General features: G+C 51.4%; 1 protein-coding gene and 1 long non-coding RNA gene across 7 annotated transcripts in view; one reads left to right on the forward strand and one right to left on the reverse strand.

The window, feature by feature from the left end:
- ZEB2 (zinc finger E-box binding homeobox 2) overlaps positions 1-13177 on the reverse strand; it is a 115901-nt gene extending 102724 nt beyond the window's left edge. For 2 of the 5 annotated variants that reach the window (XM_027793852.2, XM_005242354.4), the window contains exons 1-2: positions 13036-13177; positions 10032-10169 (exon numbers count right to left, since the gene is read on the reverse strand). In XM_027793852.2, coding sequence (XP_027649653.1) covers positions 10032-10104 — 73 coding nt within the window. In that variant the 5' untranslated portion in view covers positions 10105-10169; positions 13036-13177. Of the gene's footprint in view, positions 1-3839; positions 3903-10031; positions 10170-10280; positions 10408-11203; positions 11364-13035 lie in introns of those variants that run through there. The other 3 variants (XM_055812636.1, XM_013303211.3, XM_055812637.1) reach the window with 3 other exon arrangements.
- Positions 11370-15598, forward strand: LOC106112794 (uncharacterized). Of its 2 annotated transcripts, none has more exons than XR_008748478.1 (6): positions 11370-11765; positions 12664-12739; positions 13056-13197; positions 13302-13372; positions 14475-15227; positions 15355-15598. It is a non-coding gene; the product is annotated as an uncharacterized LOC106112794 (long non-coding RNA). The 2 variants fall into 2 exon arrangements; XR_008748477.1 differs by lacking the exon at positions 11370-11765 and adding an exon at positions 11772-12490.
- The last annotated feature ends 2071 nt before the right edge of the window (positions 15599-17669 follow it).

The raw sequence follows: 17669 nt of genomic DNA on the forward strand, positions 1-17669 counted from the left end.
GGCTGCGCCTCCAGCCCGCACCGCACCGCACAGCACCGCGGAGGGCGGCGGTGGGGGAGTGCTCCCGGGGGGGCGGTGGCTGCCGGCCGCCCCCGACGCCGGCGCTGTGCGCTGAGGGGCGGGCGCGGAGCCCCCCGGTGTCCTGCCCCGCTCCGCCGCCCCCCTGCCCGGCCCGGGGAGGGGGGGCTGTCCCGGGGGAGGCGGCGGGCAGCATCCCGGCTCGGTGGAGGGGGAGGCAGCGGCGGGAGCCCCCCGGCCACCCCCGCCCCGACGGGGATGCCCTGCCCGGGGCCGCCCCTGCCCGGCTGCGGCTTCCAGCCCCGCCGCTCGCAGCACCGGCCCCCGCCAGACCCGGGGAAATTTGTCAGCAATTCGCAACCACTGTGGTAATGACATTCCTGGAATCCGCAGCGATAGATGTAAAGATAGGAAGCTGCCTTGACTTTCCGCTTGGAATAATCGTTGCTGTTTGCAGCGACCTATTCCTCTTTCTGGTCCTTCCTAAGCGTATTCCCCCGTTCCGCCTCCTACGCTCGCTGCCACTGGGCTCTCTAGCAACAGACGTGACGAGTCGCTGCGCCTTGCTCCTGTCCTCACCCCCCGTCCGAGGGGGCGAGGGCTCCCCCCTCGCCTTTGTGCGCCCATCTCCGCAGCCCAACTTTCCCGTCACAGCCCCGAAAAATATGCAAGGCTCGCTCCGCCGCTGAGAAGCGGGACAAAGTTTAACTTCTCTGTTGGCAGCCGGAGAATAACTCCCAGGCAGGATTCGAGCAAAAGATCTGATTTGCTGAATTCTGCTCTTTGATTTGTATTTGTATGTTATTGCTACTGGTAAGGTTGTTGCCAACCTCAATTAGATCACAAATGAGATCAGTTTAATTCAACTCCCAAACTGTGACCTGACCATGGTCTGAAAGTATTCAAAAACGCATTTTAAGCCTTCCTTTGATTTCAAAAGGAATACTGCATGCTTGGTCATTCATACAAATAACATAAAACGTAATTATGGGATGATTTGGTAGATGACATTCCTGCCAAACGGTGCTCCATGCCAGATACTGTAACGCTATGGCTGCTGTCCTGGTGCTTGAGCGCACAGCACCCTTGTGTAAGGTGGGAGTAATGGGGTGTGCGCGACGTCAAGGCGTTTAAATGGTTTTGGGGAGGCGAATGCAATAGCCACGACCGCACCGCATTCAAATACCCCATTAGAAACTGCTGTATCACTTGGAAGTGGATCCGCACTATCAAATCTCCAGGAGGCTGTGACAAAGGGAGCTTGCAGCTTGACACACGGGTAACAACATAGCAAACACCTTTAATTCTGTCATGTCTCATACCCTTTGCTTTCTCACACATTTGTGGCTGCTCTAACATTGACACCTACACTTTTTTTTTTTAAAAAAAAAAAAAAAAGAAGAACCCTCGACAACAAAAATCCCCAAATGAAGCAATCTTCTTCGAGCTAAAAAAAGAAACACCTGTAAAGTTATTCTTATGCCCAGCGAAAATAACTAACTTATTGGCTCCTTCTTCCCATGGCTCCGAAAAGAGCAGGGAACAGCCCCTGGCCCAAGCCCAGGCTCCCTGCGGGGCTGGGTACCCCCCACGCAGGCCGGAGCCTTGCCCTGGGGGCAGGGGGCCGCAGCCCCCCGGCAGGTTTGCCCCCCCATCTTCCCAGCTCCTCTGCTGCTCGGGTGCGAATCCTAACGTGACCTCCCTCCCTCAGCAGCGCCTTCGAGCCTTCCTGGAGACATCCTGGGCTATGTCACATACGTGGGGGCAGATGGGGGGTGGGGGGTGTGCGCACACACGTATAGCTAACCCCTAAGTGATGGAGGAGGCTTTCCTGGCGATGCCTCCCAGCTCTTCCCAGCCCTGTGCCTGATGGATTGACCCCGAAAGATTCCGCTGCCACCATCTGAAAGATGTGTCAGGTCGACCGGCTGCTGTGGCTTCAGCAGTGCCACCTCCTCGCTCGCGCCCCCCCCGCTCCCCAATCCCCTCAACCCCCCCAACCCCCCCCCCCCTCCGCGGGCCCGGTACCTGCGGGGCCAGCCCCGCCGGGACCTGGAGTGCACAAGGAGTTAACGCTCTTTCCAGCATTACTGGGTAGGTTAATATCACAGCTGCTTGGTAAAGCATTATCCAGCACCTCACTTAACAAAAGCCTGCTTTTGCAAACAGACTCCTACTTTTCCCCAAGTGTCCAAAGGTGTTTACTGAAGTAAATCTGCCTAAATCCTCCATTGCTTGGGTCATGGGGGTGGTTAGGAGGGTGGAAGGTGTAGAGATAATCTCTTTTTGTAAATTCTGTAAATCTTCTGGGAAAAAATCAGGAATCTGTGTCACATGCTTCTGTTCAACTGGTAACATCTCGGTTAGTGTGCTCCTTATGAGTGAAATCTGCCATAGCAGCTACAGGAAAATAAGACATCCCTCCCGCTCCTCATTGTTCAAACTGTTCTTCCCTCTCGAAGTTGCTTTAGCACGTTTAATCTATTTGCTGATTGAGGGGTGGTGGGGGGTGGGGAACCTGTTAGGATCTTAGAAGTGGTTTCTGTGGGGAAAAAAAAAAATTAAAAAATGACAGTTTGGTCGGCAGGAGATAGTGTAGCTGAAAACTTGTCACTTGAGATTTCTGCACTACCCCGGTTATTCCAACACCAGCAACTGCATATTACTTTTTGCATGTTGCAAATAGAGGCAAACAACACAGGAAATTTTGACAGCTCTGCCTGAAAGGGCTTAAATACTTCTCAGTAAGCAGGATCCAGTTATAAATAAACCTTCTCTTGGTGAGAAAAAAGTGGCTACGACCAAAGACCTCACCATTATTTTTTTTTAACTGTCTGATTAGAAGCACAGAAGAGCTTCTGAAGAGCAAACAAACAGGCAAAGCTGGAGGCGGGGGGACAGGGATGGAATAGGGGCGGGGGGGGGGGGCAGCCGGGAAATGTACATGAACGTGACTGCGAAACCCCACGAGGGAACCCAGCTACAGAAACTTCCACAGTTCTCGCCTTCCTCCTCCTCCTCCTCCTCCTCCGTGAGCACGTTGTGGTGCCGCTGAGGATTCGCTGAGTCGCTGCTTTTCCCCCTTGGGCCGGTGCAGCCGCCAGCCTGGGGACACCGCCGCCCCCGGCACCAACGGCAACATGCACATAGGTGTGTGTGTGTGGGAAACCATAATATTACAAAATCCCTTTATCTTGGGGAAAGGGCGATTTTTCACCGCTGAGCTGCTCGCCGGTGGTGGCCAAGCCTGCCTAACCCCCAGCCACCCCCGCTCCCCAAGGTCATGGTGAGTAAACAATAATAGTAATTAAAACAAAATAATAGGCAGCAGTCAAGAGCTGAGAGTACACACACCTGACCCTAACTATAACAGACTTCTCAGAGTAGAATTTGATCCCTCTCTGACACTTTCTACCTCAAGTGTTAGAGCGAGTGGCCATGAATAGTACAGGCATGCCATCTTGTAACACTATCTGCCTGTCAGAAGAGCCAAGGCTGGGTAGAGCAGGATCTATATAAGGCTTGTAACTAGGGGAAGCCCAACAAACAGCTACAAACACCTAAGTTATTTTACTCAGCCTCCACCCTTCTGCTTTTTCCCCCCTTCTTCTCACTCTCTTTTTTTTTTCTTTTCATCTTGGCTTTCTGTTGCAGAATGCAAATGTAGCCTGCCGGCGGTGAATGGGCTGAATTGTGATTAAGAAGAAGAAGAGCTCCTTTCTTTGTTCTCCCCTCAGGGGATGTTTACTGGGAGAGACACAGCGGATCAGATATGAAAGGCATTCAGGTCAGCATTGATGTGAGCGAAAGTGAAATCATACCTAAGGCATTCAAAAGACCGCCGTGTCAGGGGTTCAGCTAACGGTGCATCTACTGTGTCTTCCCTGTTAGGCACAAAAAAAAAAAAAAAAAAAAAAAAAAGAAAAAAAAAAGGAAAAAAAAAAGAAAAAAATAAAGGAAATCTCTCCACAAACAGGCATTTTTAAAAAATTACAACAAAAATTATAGAGAGAGGAAGGGAGGGAAAAAAAAGTTTTCCCTCGCTTTACCTCCCGAGCAGAAGCTACAGGACTTAGTGCTCTTTCCCCTTATGATCACGGACGGAACAGGTCAACTTGTATTAATTGTAGCTCTTGGGATCAGCATCGTTTTTAGGGGGAAATGATCTAGTCTGAAATGTGAACCGTTATTTCTTGTCGTACCTATACGTACCACATCTATGTATACACGATATACGCCTGCATAGGTGCATACGCATGTATGCATGTATCTCTCTCCGTAAGTTTCAATAAGCTGCGTGGCTTATTTATCCTGATACAAGACACAAGCAATCGCTTCTTGCCTGCCTCAGAGGCAACTTAAATGATAAAGGACAGCGTGGCATATCAAAACAGCGCAGCACACCTTAAAAAGTGATCTTTTATTGACTTGGGAACTCCTAGACACACTTTGCTGAAAGCTCACAGCACAAGGGGACGGTAACTGCAGGCTTAACAAGTTGGTACACAGCTATTTAAGTTAAACTGCTTCGAGAAAAAGTCTAGGCATTGTCGTGGGGTTTTTTTTTCATTAAAAATGCTTGATGAAGAAATATTTGGATCTTTTTTTTTTTTTAAGTTTATACTTCTCACAGACTAGATATTCCCTCAATAGACTTTCCAAGTGGTTAGCTGACGCTGTTGGCATAAACAGAGATATGTAAATACATAGCAAAAAAATCGCAAATTACAGTTAAGCATACAAAGAGTTAGGAGGTGGCTGCACTTACAGGGGCTGAAATGAAAATGAAAACGACAAATCATTTTAAAAAAAGCCTAAAAAAAATGAAAGGATGGGACTGGATGTCGTGTGCAGTAACCATCCCCACTATTCTGAATTTGTTTCCACCTTCGGAACCTTAGTTAAAATATACTGTTTGTCTAATGCTCACATCTGCTTTAATGGTGATGTTTAATTCTGAAATATTTTCAACTAGTGTTTCTGCATCACAGATTTCTCTCCTTTTTCTCTATATTCTAAAAAGACAACTAAAGAGCAATCAAAAAGGTGTCTGACTTGGCCATTCAGACAATTGCACCCTTGTGGGAATGCTGGAATGAATGGTACAGTGGACACCCCAGCACTATTGACGTTATAAACATGTAAATGAAACACATTAGGGCAGACAATCAATTGTCTGTGAGCACTGCAAACCTGCACTCCCTTTCTATGTGACAGGCACAAAATAGTGTCTACCTTGGGAAGCCATGGTCTTGGAGAAAAAAAAGGACAAAGAGTTCTCTTTCACAGAGGAGAAAATGCACCTTAAAAGCACTGGGATAATGCAGATGCCAAAAACTGTTGTGAGGCGAAGAATTTCCTATTTCTTGGAATGAATGTGGGGCTGCTGTAAAAGAATCAACACTCTTCTTTCCACTCAGAAGGGAGACGCACATTTTTCTTGGGGAATATTACCAGCCCGTCCTGAGACCTTACATCTCAGTCTTCCACATATTTTCCCTACCTTGGGCAGTTGGCTACATACAATTATCGATAATTAACTTGTAATGGTTTCCTTGTTAATTTTTTTTCCTTTTCAAATATGGCTTTTTCCAGGCATCAAATGTATTTTCTTACAGTAATTAGAAATCCCCCCAAAAGTTTGCTTGCCAAGCATGTGCAATAAGCAAAAGCCAGTAAGTACGGAACGGTCACAAATGGCAAACAGTAAATCAGGCACTAATCCCCAAATTCGCTGGGTTTCTCGAAACTCGGAATAAAATAAATAGATCAGTCTTGACACAGAAAGCAACCTACTCTGCTCCATGTCACAGCTCAGTCTGGACATGAATCTGCACCGAGATAATGCAGCTAGGTAATCACGACGCCCTGGTCACTCGCATGTATGGCATTAATTTTTAATACCTATCTCCAGGTGCTTTTCTGGAGGTAGCGCATTTGTTCTCCCTAGCCAGTGCCCAACTCCCGGAGTAATCTCCTCGCAACGGATTCCCAGCCCTGCAGAGGTCCCCGGGAAAAGGAGCGCTCCCAGATGCCCGCTCTGCCTTCTGCCACCTGGATCTCACCACCAGCAGCTTTCCTCCTCGCACCCCAGCCCCAGTCTAGCTACCTCCAAACTTCTCCAGGCAGGGAAGACAAGCCTCACTTCCCACTCACTGAAGGCAGCAGGCAGGCTGGGTTGTGGGGATTTTTCCGGCCCCCCCCCCCCTTTTTTTTTTTTTTCAAATGGGAAGCGAAGGTGGTTTTTCCCCCTTCCCCAGCATCTCCGAAAGGAGGGTGGGTGGGTGTCTTTTTGGGAAAGGCTCTGAGCAAGTATAATCGTGCCTGCTTGTTTGGGCTGTGCTCTCCCTCGGATCAGACGCCCTGAAAGCATTGAACTTTCTCCCTTTTCTTTACAACTGGAAGCGAGATGGCAAAGGAATCAAAGAGAGCTGTTTACTGAAACTTTGGGGTAAATGAGATCCAACTTTCCCCCCCTCCCCCCTTCCCCTCCTTCCTGGGGATTTGAATTTTGTGTTTTATTTTTGAGAGGGGAAGAGAAAAGGGAAGGAGGGGGGGTGTTGAGAAATAAAAGCCCACCCAAGGAACGCCAAAGCACAACAAGGCGGAGAGGCAGCCCATCCGAGGAGGCAGGGCAGGCAGGGCGCTCGGCCGGCCGGACAGCGGTGCCTGCCGGGCCCCCGCTCCGCACCGCACCGCTCCGCTCCGCACCGCACCGGCACTGAGGCCGCCGGCGCAGCCCCCGCCTCCGCGGGGCGCCCGTGCAGAAAGGCGGCTAGCTGCCCTCTCCTCCTCCTCCTCCTCCTCCTCCTCCTCCTCTTCCTCCTCCTCCTCATCCTCTGCCGCGACTTCTCTCCCGAGTAAAAGTGCCGCGAAGTGAGTCAGGCGCTGGGAATCATCTGACTGAACTTCCCGGAGCCCCCGCCGCATTCCTGGGCTGCCGCTCCGCGCACCTCCCGCCCCCCCCGGCCCGCTTTCGGGGTCCTCTCCTTCCCACCTTCCCACCCTCCGTCCTGCCCCCCCCCTCCCCCGGGGGGGCTCACCCCTCATTGATTTCCATAGCGCCTCTCTCAGCGCTCCCCCCCCCCCCCCCTCCCAGCACACCTCTCCTTCACTCCAGCAGCTCTGATCAACCCCGTTATCTTGGAAAATCCCCAGCTTTCTTCCTTTCTACCCTGTTTAGCTCGGCCGTAATTTTATCCAGCCCCGGTACCTAATCCCGAGCCTTGCCCATCGCACACACGCAGAGACACGCACATAGGCGTGGAGCCCACTGAGGCATTAGTTGGATTATTCTGTTTTGTCCCCGTCTGTAATTTCTATGTGATTGCACTCACACTGCCCCAGCTTCCTTGATGACCAGCTTTTTTTTTTTTTTTTTTCCGTGTCTTTTAAATTTTATTTTGGTTCTGCTGCGTTTCTAAGGAATTTCTGGCTTATTTCGATAAGCATCACTGTTTCTGGTGTTATCAGCAAAGACACAAGCTCAGAAGTAACATCTTTTCCACGAATCCAAGAAAGAAGAAAAATCCACTCAGTCCAGATAAATCCTGGGCAATTCCCAATGGGAAAGGCATTGGATACGTGCTTGTCGAGAAAGAGAAAATGAAAAAAAAAAAAAAATCAACCCAAATCAAACCCACTCTCGCTGGTCTACCTGCTCCTCAGAAGCAGGACGTTTCTCACGCAGAAATGAATGAAAGAAACAAATTAGGGAGCACAAAGAGAAACGAGTGGACAGGCAGAAAGTCGAGAATGATTCTCTCCCCCCGCCCCCCCCCCCCCCCCCCCCGGCCTTGGCCAGAGCACGGAGGGAGAAGTTAGCCCTGCGCCTAACCAGCGCACACACTTGAAGTTTGCAGGCTCTTTACGTGGTTCCCTTAAAAATCGCAATTAAACTTTCGACTCCCAAGTGTGGTGGCTTCCCAAGTTAGTGCAGTTCCCTGCAAACACACTTCTGCACGGCAGCAACACGAATCTGTGCCACCCCCGCTCCAGACGTGCCCCCAGAGCCTTGGCTGCAGCATCAGGGGCGGCCAGGCTGCAGCCCTGGTGTCCTGGGTACACAGAGGCACCCAGCTTTTCAGGGTTTTGGGGGGTTTTGGTTGTTTGTTTTTTTTTTCTTTGGGGGGTGTGGGATCCGTCTCAAATCGTGTTGAGAAAATATCAAACACGTAGATGCATCCCTCATCACAGAGCATGTGATGAGTTTAACACGCTAAACTAATAATCTTGTATGAAAAAGCGAGGAGGCTGAAGAAGAAGAATAAAACCCCCTCAAACACTCAGAATATTCTTTACTGCAAAAGAGCACTTCTGGATGCGTTGCTTTAAATCTCATTCTCTTTTTCTCTCAAAAATGACTGTTTAACATAAGAAAAAAGGCTACTTGACACAAAGCTTTTGTTATCCAGTTGATCAGCAACGTGCTTTAGATACTTGTAAGGGGAAAAAAGCCCCACAACAGACATTGATTTTAGAAAATCAATAACCAACATTTAATAAAAAGAACAGAGGAAACACAAGAGAGGAGAGGGAAACATTACGTGTAATTTTAATGTCTACTAAATTACCCAGAGATGAGGGGAAGGGGAGGTCTCCTCTGTGAGGACCACCTTAAATAATGACAGACACAAGAGTAAAGGGTGGTGGTGGAGGGGGAGAGACTTTAAAAAAAGATAACAAGGAACGGATCCTTGGGAAGCTGCTCGGAATATATTATTTTAGTTGGTTGGGTTTTTTTTTTTTGTAATACTAAGCCAAGCAAATAGATCAAAGACAACACAAAGGGAAAAGCCAGTGTAACATAACGAACAGTTTCTGACTAAAATTCCTCTATCACTCCCCCATATGGCTCGACGCCTCCACCACAACAAGAAAAAGACACACACACACACTCACAACCTAGAGAGAAGGAAGGGGGGGGGGGACAGGATCATTTGTTTCTAATCAACATTCTCTTGTCTTTGTGTTTTTTGTTGTTGTTGTTGTGTTTGTATGTCCCCCCTCCTCCTCCTCTCCCCCCCCCCCCCCCCCCCAACCTCCACCTCTCCACTTAAATGAAGTAGCTGGGCTATAAGCGCATGGGTTCAGGTTCACACAAATATCTCTCTTCCTCCGGCTCCTCCAGAGAGGAAAGTTGTTGAAAGTGGGGGCCGGGATGGCCAGGCGAGGGGGCTGCGGGGGGTGGGGGGGGGGGGCTGGCGCTGGGGGAGAGTCTATCAGCCGGAGGAGAAAGGAGGAAACTAAGGGAGGGACGGGGAGAGACGGAGAAAAGAGAGACCCGCACCAGTGAAAGCTGCCAAATGTGGAATGAGCCCAGAACACCGCGTCCCACTGCGCCCCGGCCCTCCGCGGCCGGCGGAGCCGGGCAGAGGGCAGCTATGGACAATCGGGCACCGAACTCATTAGTATTATTAATTATTAGGGAGGAGGAAGTTTCATTTTCGAGTCTCTAACAATAAAAAAAGAGAGAGCCGCTAACTCGGTGCCAGCCTGCCTCGGGGTTCTCACGCTGCCGTTTTTTTTTTTTTTTCCCAGGGCCGGCAGCGGGGCCGGCCGCCCCTCCCGCCCCGCTCCGCTCCGCTCCTCTCCGCTCCGCTCCGCGCCTCCCGCCGCCCAGCTCCGCACCTCTCCGCTCCCCGATGACCGGGACCCGGGCCGCCACCGCCGCGCCGGGCCACCGGCCCGCCCGCTCCGCGCCCGCGCAACAAACTTTGGGGCTCGGCGGTGCTGCACTGCCCCCCCCCCCCCATACACACACCGCCCCTCACACACACACACACCAGCCCCCTGCAGCGCTCCGCCGCGCCCCGCGGCCGCGCAGCCTCCGCGGGACGGCCCCCGCTGCCGCGCAGGGCGGGCGAGCCCCGGGGCGGGCGCTGCCGCCGCTGCCGCCCAGGCGGGCGCCGTCCCCGTCCCCCCCCACGGCGCTCCCCGTCCTGCGGCCGCTTCCCCCCCCCCTCGCCGCGGCGGAGCCGGCCGGAAAAAGTTTGCTTGGGGGGGCCGCTTACCGTTTTTCCTGCGGGGGTTGGCTTGTTTTCGCCTCTTACACCTGGGGCCATCCGCCATGATCTGCTGCTTCATTGATAAGAGTGGATCAGATGGCAGTTCGCATGGACTCGACTCCCTGATTCAGCAGCACGCAGGCTCTATGTAACAACCAAACACAGCAACAATGTGGGCATTGGTATATCCCATTTAAATGCAGGGCGCCAACGGGGACCCGAATTTGCACCCGAAAAAAGAACCCATCCACGCACACGGCGAGCCGCGCCCGGTGCCGGGGAGGTGGGACGCAGACGGAGCGGGGCTTCCCCCCCCTCTCTCTCTCTCTCTCTCCCCAGCCGGGCAGATTTTCCTCCTCTGTTTATTTAATTATTTATTTGGGGGCTGTTGTGTTGCGTGTGTGTGTGTGCGGGGGGGGGGGGGGGAGCTCTGCCTTGTGCGCGCGGGTGTGTGCGTGTGTGTGCGCGGGTGTGCGGGCGCGCGCGCGCGTGTGCCCCTCTCTCCCTCTCCGCGCGTGTGTGCGTGTGCGTGTGTGTTGCACCAGCAAAGCAGATCAGAGAGAGAGACAAGAATTACATCTCAAATGAGTCATAACTCATGACCGTATGAGGGAATGCACAGCTTTTACAGTAGGCTGTTTGACTCAATGCTAGGCGGACCGTTTCCTCCTAAAAGAACTTTAATTTGACATTAGAACTTCTTTTTCACACGAAACGCTAGCCTTCTCTCCTTCTCCTCCTGCCTTTATTTATTTATTTATTTATTTATTTATTTATCTATCCTATCCTATTCCTATCCCCCCCCCCCCCCCCCCCAAGTGCACTCCAGCAAAGTGATAAGAGGAGAGGGAAACATGGCTCTCCCCCGTCCTTTTGGGGTAAAGCACAGCACGGAGACCTCCCCTCCCCCTAACAACGAGCACTGTAATTATAAACCTCTGTCACCTTTTTAGTCAGTTTGACAATATTCAGGGTTTCCCCTGCCCCTTAGTTAAACAAAGCTTCAGAGTGTCCTGTTTTTTTTTTTTTTCTTCCCAGAAAAGAAACAGAAATCAAAACTACCGCTGTCAGAGTTTTCAACCTTTCAGTTATTTTTTTTCCTTCCCCCCCTCCGCCCCCCCCCCCGCCCCCCCCCCCCCCCCCCCATTTCTCTTTAACTTGTAAACTTTTGGACCTACTGTGTGTGCCTGTGTGCTCGGGCTGTGCAGGAGGACTCTATCTGTCAAAAGGAGAGGGCATTTGGTTTGCTGCAAGAACGCTCCTGAAACTCAGTCCATCTCGAAGAAGATGCTGTAGCTTTAAAGATGCTTTGACTTGAGGATTAGTTTAAACAGGGGGCTATAAAAGATGTAACAGATGCAAACTGTAAAACAAGGGCAATTAACCCTTGCTCTCCTGAGAAGGATCCCCCCTCTCCTTCGCATCTATTGTCTTCTCCTGTACTGGGAGTTTTATACAAAACCTAAAAAATTATTCCCTGACTCAACAATTTTAGGTTTTATTTTTTCTTTGCAGCAGCAAAGTGGGGTGTTGAAAAAAAAATTAATTCCCCTTTTTTCTCCCCCCCCCCCCTCCTTTCTGTCTTTTTACTTGCTGGAGCTTCACATCAGGGCTGAGGAGTGAAGTGTGCTGCTGCTAGGTCTTTTTATTCTGCCTGAACTCTCTTCTCAGGCGTTTGCGGTTATAAAACGTGCTTGGCTTAAAAAAAATAATAATTAAAAAAAATAAATCGCAGAGCAGGTAAGAAGATGGGAATATTGAGAGAGTGTGTGCGGGGTCAACGTGTTCCCTCACACTCTCCTGCTTGGGATTCTGCCTGGACAGAGTGAATTGGTGGCTCTGGGGATGGGGATGTGTGTGGCTGAGGAAGGAAGAGGCTGAGAATTGTGCTAGAAACTTTAGTATTTGCCAGCTATTCCCGATCCTGGAGTGGGCAATGGTGGCATCACCGTGGCAGACCCACCAGAAGATGCAGCGGAGAGGGGAGTCGAGGAACCGAGGCAAGCCCGGACCCTCAGCCTGCCTCGGCAATTGGCGTTTTAATGCAAAACCACCAATGGTGAATTGTTTTAAAAGCGTTTCACCACCTTCCCTGATCTTCAGCCTCCCGCAAAAAGTTGTCAATAATTTTAAACCTGCAGATCTCGACAAGACTTTGCTTCCCAGAGGACCGACTAGCTTTTTGAAATATATAGATTTTTTTTCTGTTTTGCTTTTTGGTAAACGACTTTTAAGTTCCAGTCAGTACTTTCACTTCTTGCTTTAGGATCCCAGAAGCTAAGGTGTTACTTCACTCAGCTTCATAAAATAAAATAAAGAAATGAAACTAACTAAGCAGACAAAACAGCAAACTTTCTGTTTGGGGAAACACATCCTTTGCCGGCGAGCCCTGCCCGGGGCTGGAGCTCCAGCGGTGCCCGGCCGGGCTGGCTCTTGCAGGCTCAGGGCGTGTAAAGCATTAACAGGTACCCGCAAACTTTCAGAGCTAAGATGTGAAACCTGAAATAAAAAGAGCAGGAGGTGGTTGGAGGGATGTTGGGCTTTTTTTTTTTGGGGGGGGGGGGGGTGGGTGTTGGGGTTTGTTGTTTTTTGGTTTGGGACGCTTTTTTCTGTTGGTTTTTTTTTTTTTTTTTTTTAGGAGGACGAAGTCCATTCCTAGCACTAAAACTTTTGCTGCTGCGTTGTAAAAGGTACCTCCCGTACCTGGCTGACAGGTAAGGGGAGCAGGGGTGGTGGTTGGCACAGCCCCGAGAGCCCCGAAGCTGCTCACCCCTTCCCGGAGCGGTAACGAAGTGACATCAGGTTTCGGTTGAAAAAAAAAAAAAAAAGAAAAAAAAAAAGGGAGGTTTTTCGCCCCAAGTATAAACAAGCCAGAAAGAAGCCAACACGCTTAAAAATATAAAAATTTATCGAAATTAAATAAACCCGCTAGTGCGTGAGGTGGTGTGAGAAAAGAGAAGGGGAGGAAAAAAAAAAGGGGGGGAAAAATCGAATTAAATTCCGAACCTACCTGCGAAGTCTTGTTTGTAGTTTTGGCCAGAAATGGTGAGAAGAAAAAGCATGAAGAAGCCGCGAAGTGGAGGAGAAAAGGTGAAGGGAGATGCAGCTCCTGAAGAAATTGTAAAAAGCCTTGCAAAGAGTTGTCGGAAGGACCGTTATTCCTGCTGGGCAGGTTAGGACTGATCTCTTTCTGCCACTCCAGGAAACACAAACCTGGGGACGGACTGACGTGTTACGCCTCTTCTAATGACATTTTTTTCTTTTTCTTTTCTGTAGGAGCGAGAGGAGAGACCCTGAAACACACGCCACCTATCTTTGTGGGGAGGGATAATTGAAGAGCACCAAACGTGAGCATCATGTGGAAACGTGATCGCCAAGTTTCTCTCTGGGAAAGGATCTGGGATAGATTATACCTTGAAGTCTCCGCGAACGCTTTAGCGGCAGAAATGCAATTCCACCTCCTCCCGCCCGCCCCCCGCCCCGCGCCCGCCCCCCGCCCCGCCGCTCCGCGCCGCTCCGCGCCCGCCGCCTTCACCCCGCCGCGGCGCCCCGCGGAAACTCCCCGCGCCCCGGCATCGCATCCCTCTCCCCCCGGGGGCTGCATCCCCTGCCCCGCGGCTGCAGCCTTGCCCCCCCTCCCTGCCCGGCTGCATCCTCTGCCCCCCCCGAGCGCATCCCCTCTCCCCCCGGGCTGCAGCCTTGCGCCCCCCCCCCCCCCCCCCCCCCCCCCCGCCCCCCTGCTGCATCTTCTGCCCTCCTACACCCCCTCTCCCCGGTGCGTGTCTTGCCCCCCCCCCCCGTCCCCGTCCCCGTCCCCCCGCCTGCATCGCCTTTCCTCCCCCAGGCGGAATCCCCCGCCCCCAGGGCGAGATCTGTGCCGGCGCCCCCCCACCCCCCCCCACCCCCCCCGCAACCAGCAGGATCCTCCGGATCCCCTGCCCCCAGGCTGGATCGCTGCCGGCCCCCCCCCATCCCCGGGCGGGATCCCTGCCCCCCCCGCCCCTCTGGCGGGATCCCCGCCGCCTCGCTCGCCCGCCCGCTGAGCCGGGGTGGGGGGCCGCATCCTGCGCCCCGCACCGTCCCGGTTCCCAGCCCCTCTCGGAGCTCTCGCCTCTTGCGGAGGGGAAAACTTACCCTAACATAATGCCTAGAAACTAAACTCTGTTCGGGCACTGCCAATAAGCTCCTGGCTGACTCCTGCTCGTTTTGGTGCTGTTTTATTTTTATCCTTAACGCGTTTCTTTTGGGACATTTCCACCCCCCCACCCCCCCCCCGCCCCCCCCCCCGCCTTTCATTTCAGCACTCATCCAGGTTATTTGAATAGTCAGCTAAATCTGGTGGAAAAAAAAAAAAACAACAACCAAAAACACCACCAAAAACAAACAAAAAAAAAAGAAACAAGCCCACAACCGTGTTGAGATCTTACAGTCTATCTGTTTTGTTCACAGATACGGATCAGGGGTGAGATGGGCTCTTCCTGGCGCTGCTCTCCCTTGGAAGTAGCTGGATGGGCAGAGAGACAGCGCGGAGCAGTAACGCGTGGGACTGAACTTCAGGGAGGTTACAAGTTTTTCACCTTTTTCAAGTATTAAAATTAAAATAAAATTACATATAGAAAAAAAAAAGGAAAGGGAAAAAAAAAAAAAGAAACCCAGACTCCACCTTTGCACTGAAGGGATTGGTTATGCAAATATGGAAGGGGTTTCCTGGCAAATACAGCTTTCTACTGTATGGTTAATTAAATCATCACTCAAAAGCCTTCCAATGTGACGCTTCTGTCGTAATCCAATCAGGTTACGTAGGTCCTAAACAAGAAAGATATTTTCCACATCTGGAAGTCAGCAATTTAGCAAGTACTGCACATTATTAACCAATTCAGAGCCCACTTCCCAGGGGGATTTTTTTTTTTTTTGAAGTTTAAGTGTTCTTAACCAATGCTCTGCTGTTTTGTTAATCAAAAAGCTGGTTTACACAGCACGTAACTGAGAACTAATATCGAAGTAAGTCAAGGCAGCCCGAGCAGGGGATGCTGAGCGAAGGCGTTTATCTGCGAAGGGGGTTGAGATGGCTAAGCCTCCATCCGCTCGTGCCCAACTCCCAGCACAGCCCACAGCCCTTCTCTTCCTCGAAAAGATCTCGAAATAATTTCAATGCAAAGGCAAAACTTCACATCTCGCCTGCTCCTCCGCTCCCTTCTGAAGGTAAACGTGGAGCTGCCCAAAGGGCTGTGTTAAATAGCTGCTACCGCGCCCCCCCCCCCCCCCCCCCCAACAAGAGTTGCATCTATTACAGCACTTTTTTTTTTTTTTTCTGCCCCCTCCCCTGCAGAAAACCGAACGGAACGCTCCGCTGATCCCACACCACACTTTTACTTCCATGCAGCGATAAACTGCGCCTGAACTGCGCGGTGACTGTGCGCCTCACGCAAGGGCTGGGAGGCGAGCAGCGGGCACTGACGGCTGCGCTCCAAACTGGTCCCGCTCAGCGACCACCATCCTGGTGACTGGGCAACGCCAAGGAGGGCAGGGGACCCCCCCTCTCCCCCCCTCCCCCCCCGCAATGTGTCCTCGCAGCTCACCGAGATTTGCTTGGGATTTGGGTTGGTTTGTCATCTGTTGGTTGGACGCGGGTGGGTGCCCGGCGCGGGGCGGGGGGCAGCAGCGCACCCGGCCGCGGGGGGCACCCAAAGCCCCCCGGCTGAGGGGCGGGGGTGCCGAAGGAATGGCCAACGACACCCCCCGCCTCCGCCCCGGCTGCCCCCCCCCCCCCCCCCCCCCTCCCCGGTCAAGCCCCCCGCTGCAGGGCCGTGCGCGGCAGGCGGAGCCGGGGGGGGGGGAGAGGCTGCGCCCTGCCTGCGCCCTGCCTGCGCGCTGCCTGTGCCCTGCCTGCGCGGGGCCCGGCCAGCCCGGCTTCTCCGGCAGGAGGGTCTGCCAGGGCTATCAGCCACCGAGCGGCTTAAAGCAAATCTGCCTGCAGACCTGGCGGGCTGCTGCTGCCGAAATCTGTAATTATGCAAAAGTGGGAACAAGGTTTTCTATTTTTATTATTTTTTTTTATTATCATTCTTATTTATATTTATATTTTTCCCCCAGTATGGGTTAGCTGGGCTTTGCCAAAAGTTCTCTTACCACTATTTGCTAAATACCAACGCTATTTTCTTGCAGGATGCATGACCTGTCCATGCCTAAATATATACCTGTATACACAGAGATGTATCATACACACACACACAGAGAGAGTGATGATATCTTAATGAAATATATAGCACAGTGCAAATATCCCGAAACCAGATTCAAGTATTATTAATTTGAATTAGAACCTCTCAGATCCAGGAGACACTGCCTATAAATCAAGGGCAGCCTGGCAATTCCTTAAAGAGCTAAACTGAATTTAGATGCATATGATAAAAAGAAAGAAAAAGAAAAAAGTGAATGCTAATTACTGACTTGCTCGATTTCCAGTCACCCATGTTTTATATGAGAAAAAGAAAAAAACAGAAAACAACCATCAAGTTCTCAAAATAAATTAATCCCATTACAAACGCCTTACATATTGTTCAAACATTTCCAGATTACAAACCGAGAGGATGAACCGGAGATTAAGAGAAGCTGCAGCCTAACCTGCAATAGGCAGGAGTGCTGCCGATGTTATATCATTCAAATATATATCTGCAGACACACTAAAAAACAAACCCTCAGACCGTGTGATGATGCTCAAGGGCTTTAAGGAACATGTTGGTATTGTCAGATAATCCCTATTCATAATTTTGTAGACTGTTCTTTCAACCCTCAATCTCACAGTTCCTCCAGCTCTGAAGCGCCTCAGCAGGGCTTGCATCAGAGCGATAAACTGCTCTGATCTTCGCAGGAGTGGCATAACACCCAACCTTATTAGGTGTTATTTTAAAGTGGTATGTGGGGCGTGTATTGTTTTTGTTTATTATTATTTTTTAAATTTTTGGAGGTTGGACATAAACACTTAGCAGTCAGCTAAGCCCTTCTGAGATGGAATTTAACCTTAATCCAGGCGATGATTTCCTGCCCAGCTCTGAACTAATCACGGGCGTGCAGCTTCTTTAGGAAATGGAAATAATGACAGACTATTGATCCTGCCTTTATTGGGGTGGTGCTGGCAGCCCAGCTCCCAGCCCCTTCACCCTTAGCATCCCCATGCAGAGCCTGTGCCTCGCTCTGTGTGAAACTTCTGCAGATATGGTCCCCCCCACACCCCATCACTGTAAAAACAAACAGACTCAAAATATTCTCACAAGCCCCAGCTCTCTCCTTGCATAAGGCACCCGGTGCCATGGCTTGGAGGTGGCTTTAAGGGTAGTTCTCCGGGTGCAGGTTTTCCCTCTTTTCCTCAAGTTTTCCTGTGTGGAAATGCAGAGAGGTGAGATGGGGGCAGCTGGGTGGTCCTGATGCAAACCTGCCTGAGCGATGCCATGGGTGATGCCAGCTGCCTCCTCCTACTCCCAGGGTTTGTCCACCAAAACCCATCATAGTGGAGATGACCCCCTGCAGCTGACCCCGTTGGATATAACCCCACAGCCCCCCAACCCCATCTGGGGCTGTAGGGCCAGCCAGGGGCAAACCCTGCTGCTGGGGGCTTAATACCATGAGAGAGGGTCTCTGCAGGGAGAG

This window comes from Falco peregrinus, chromosome 8 (genome assembly GCF_023634155.1).
Source record: "Falco peregrinus isolate bFalPer1 chromosome 8, bFalPer1.pri, whole genome shotgun sequence".
NCBI classification, from domain to species: Eukaryota; Metazoa; Chordata; class Aves; order Falconiformes; family Falconidae; genus Falco; species Falco peregrinus.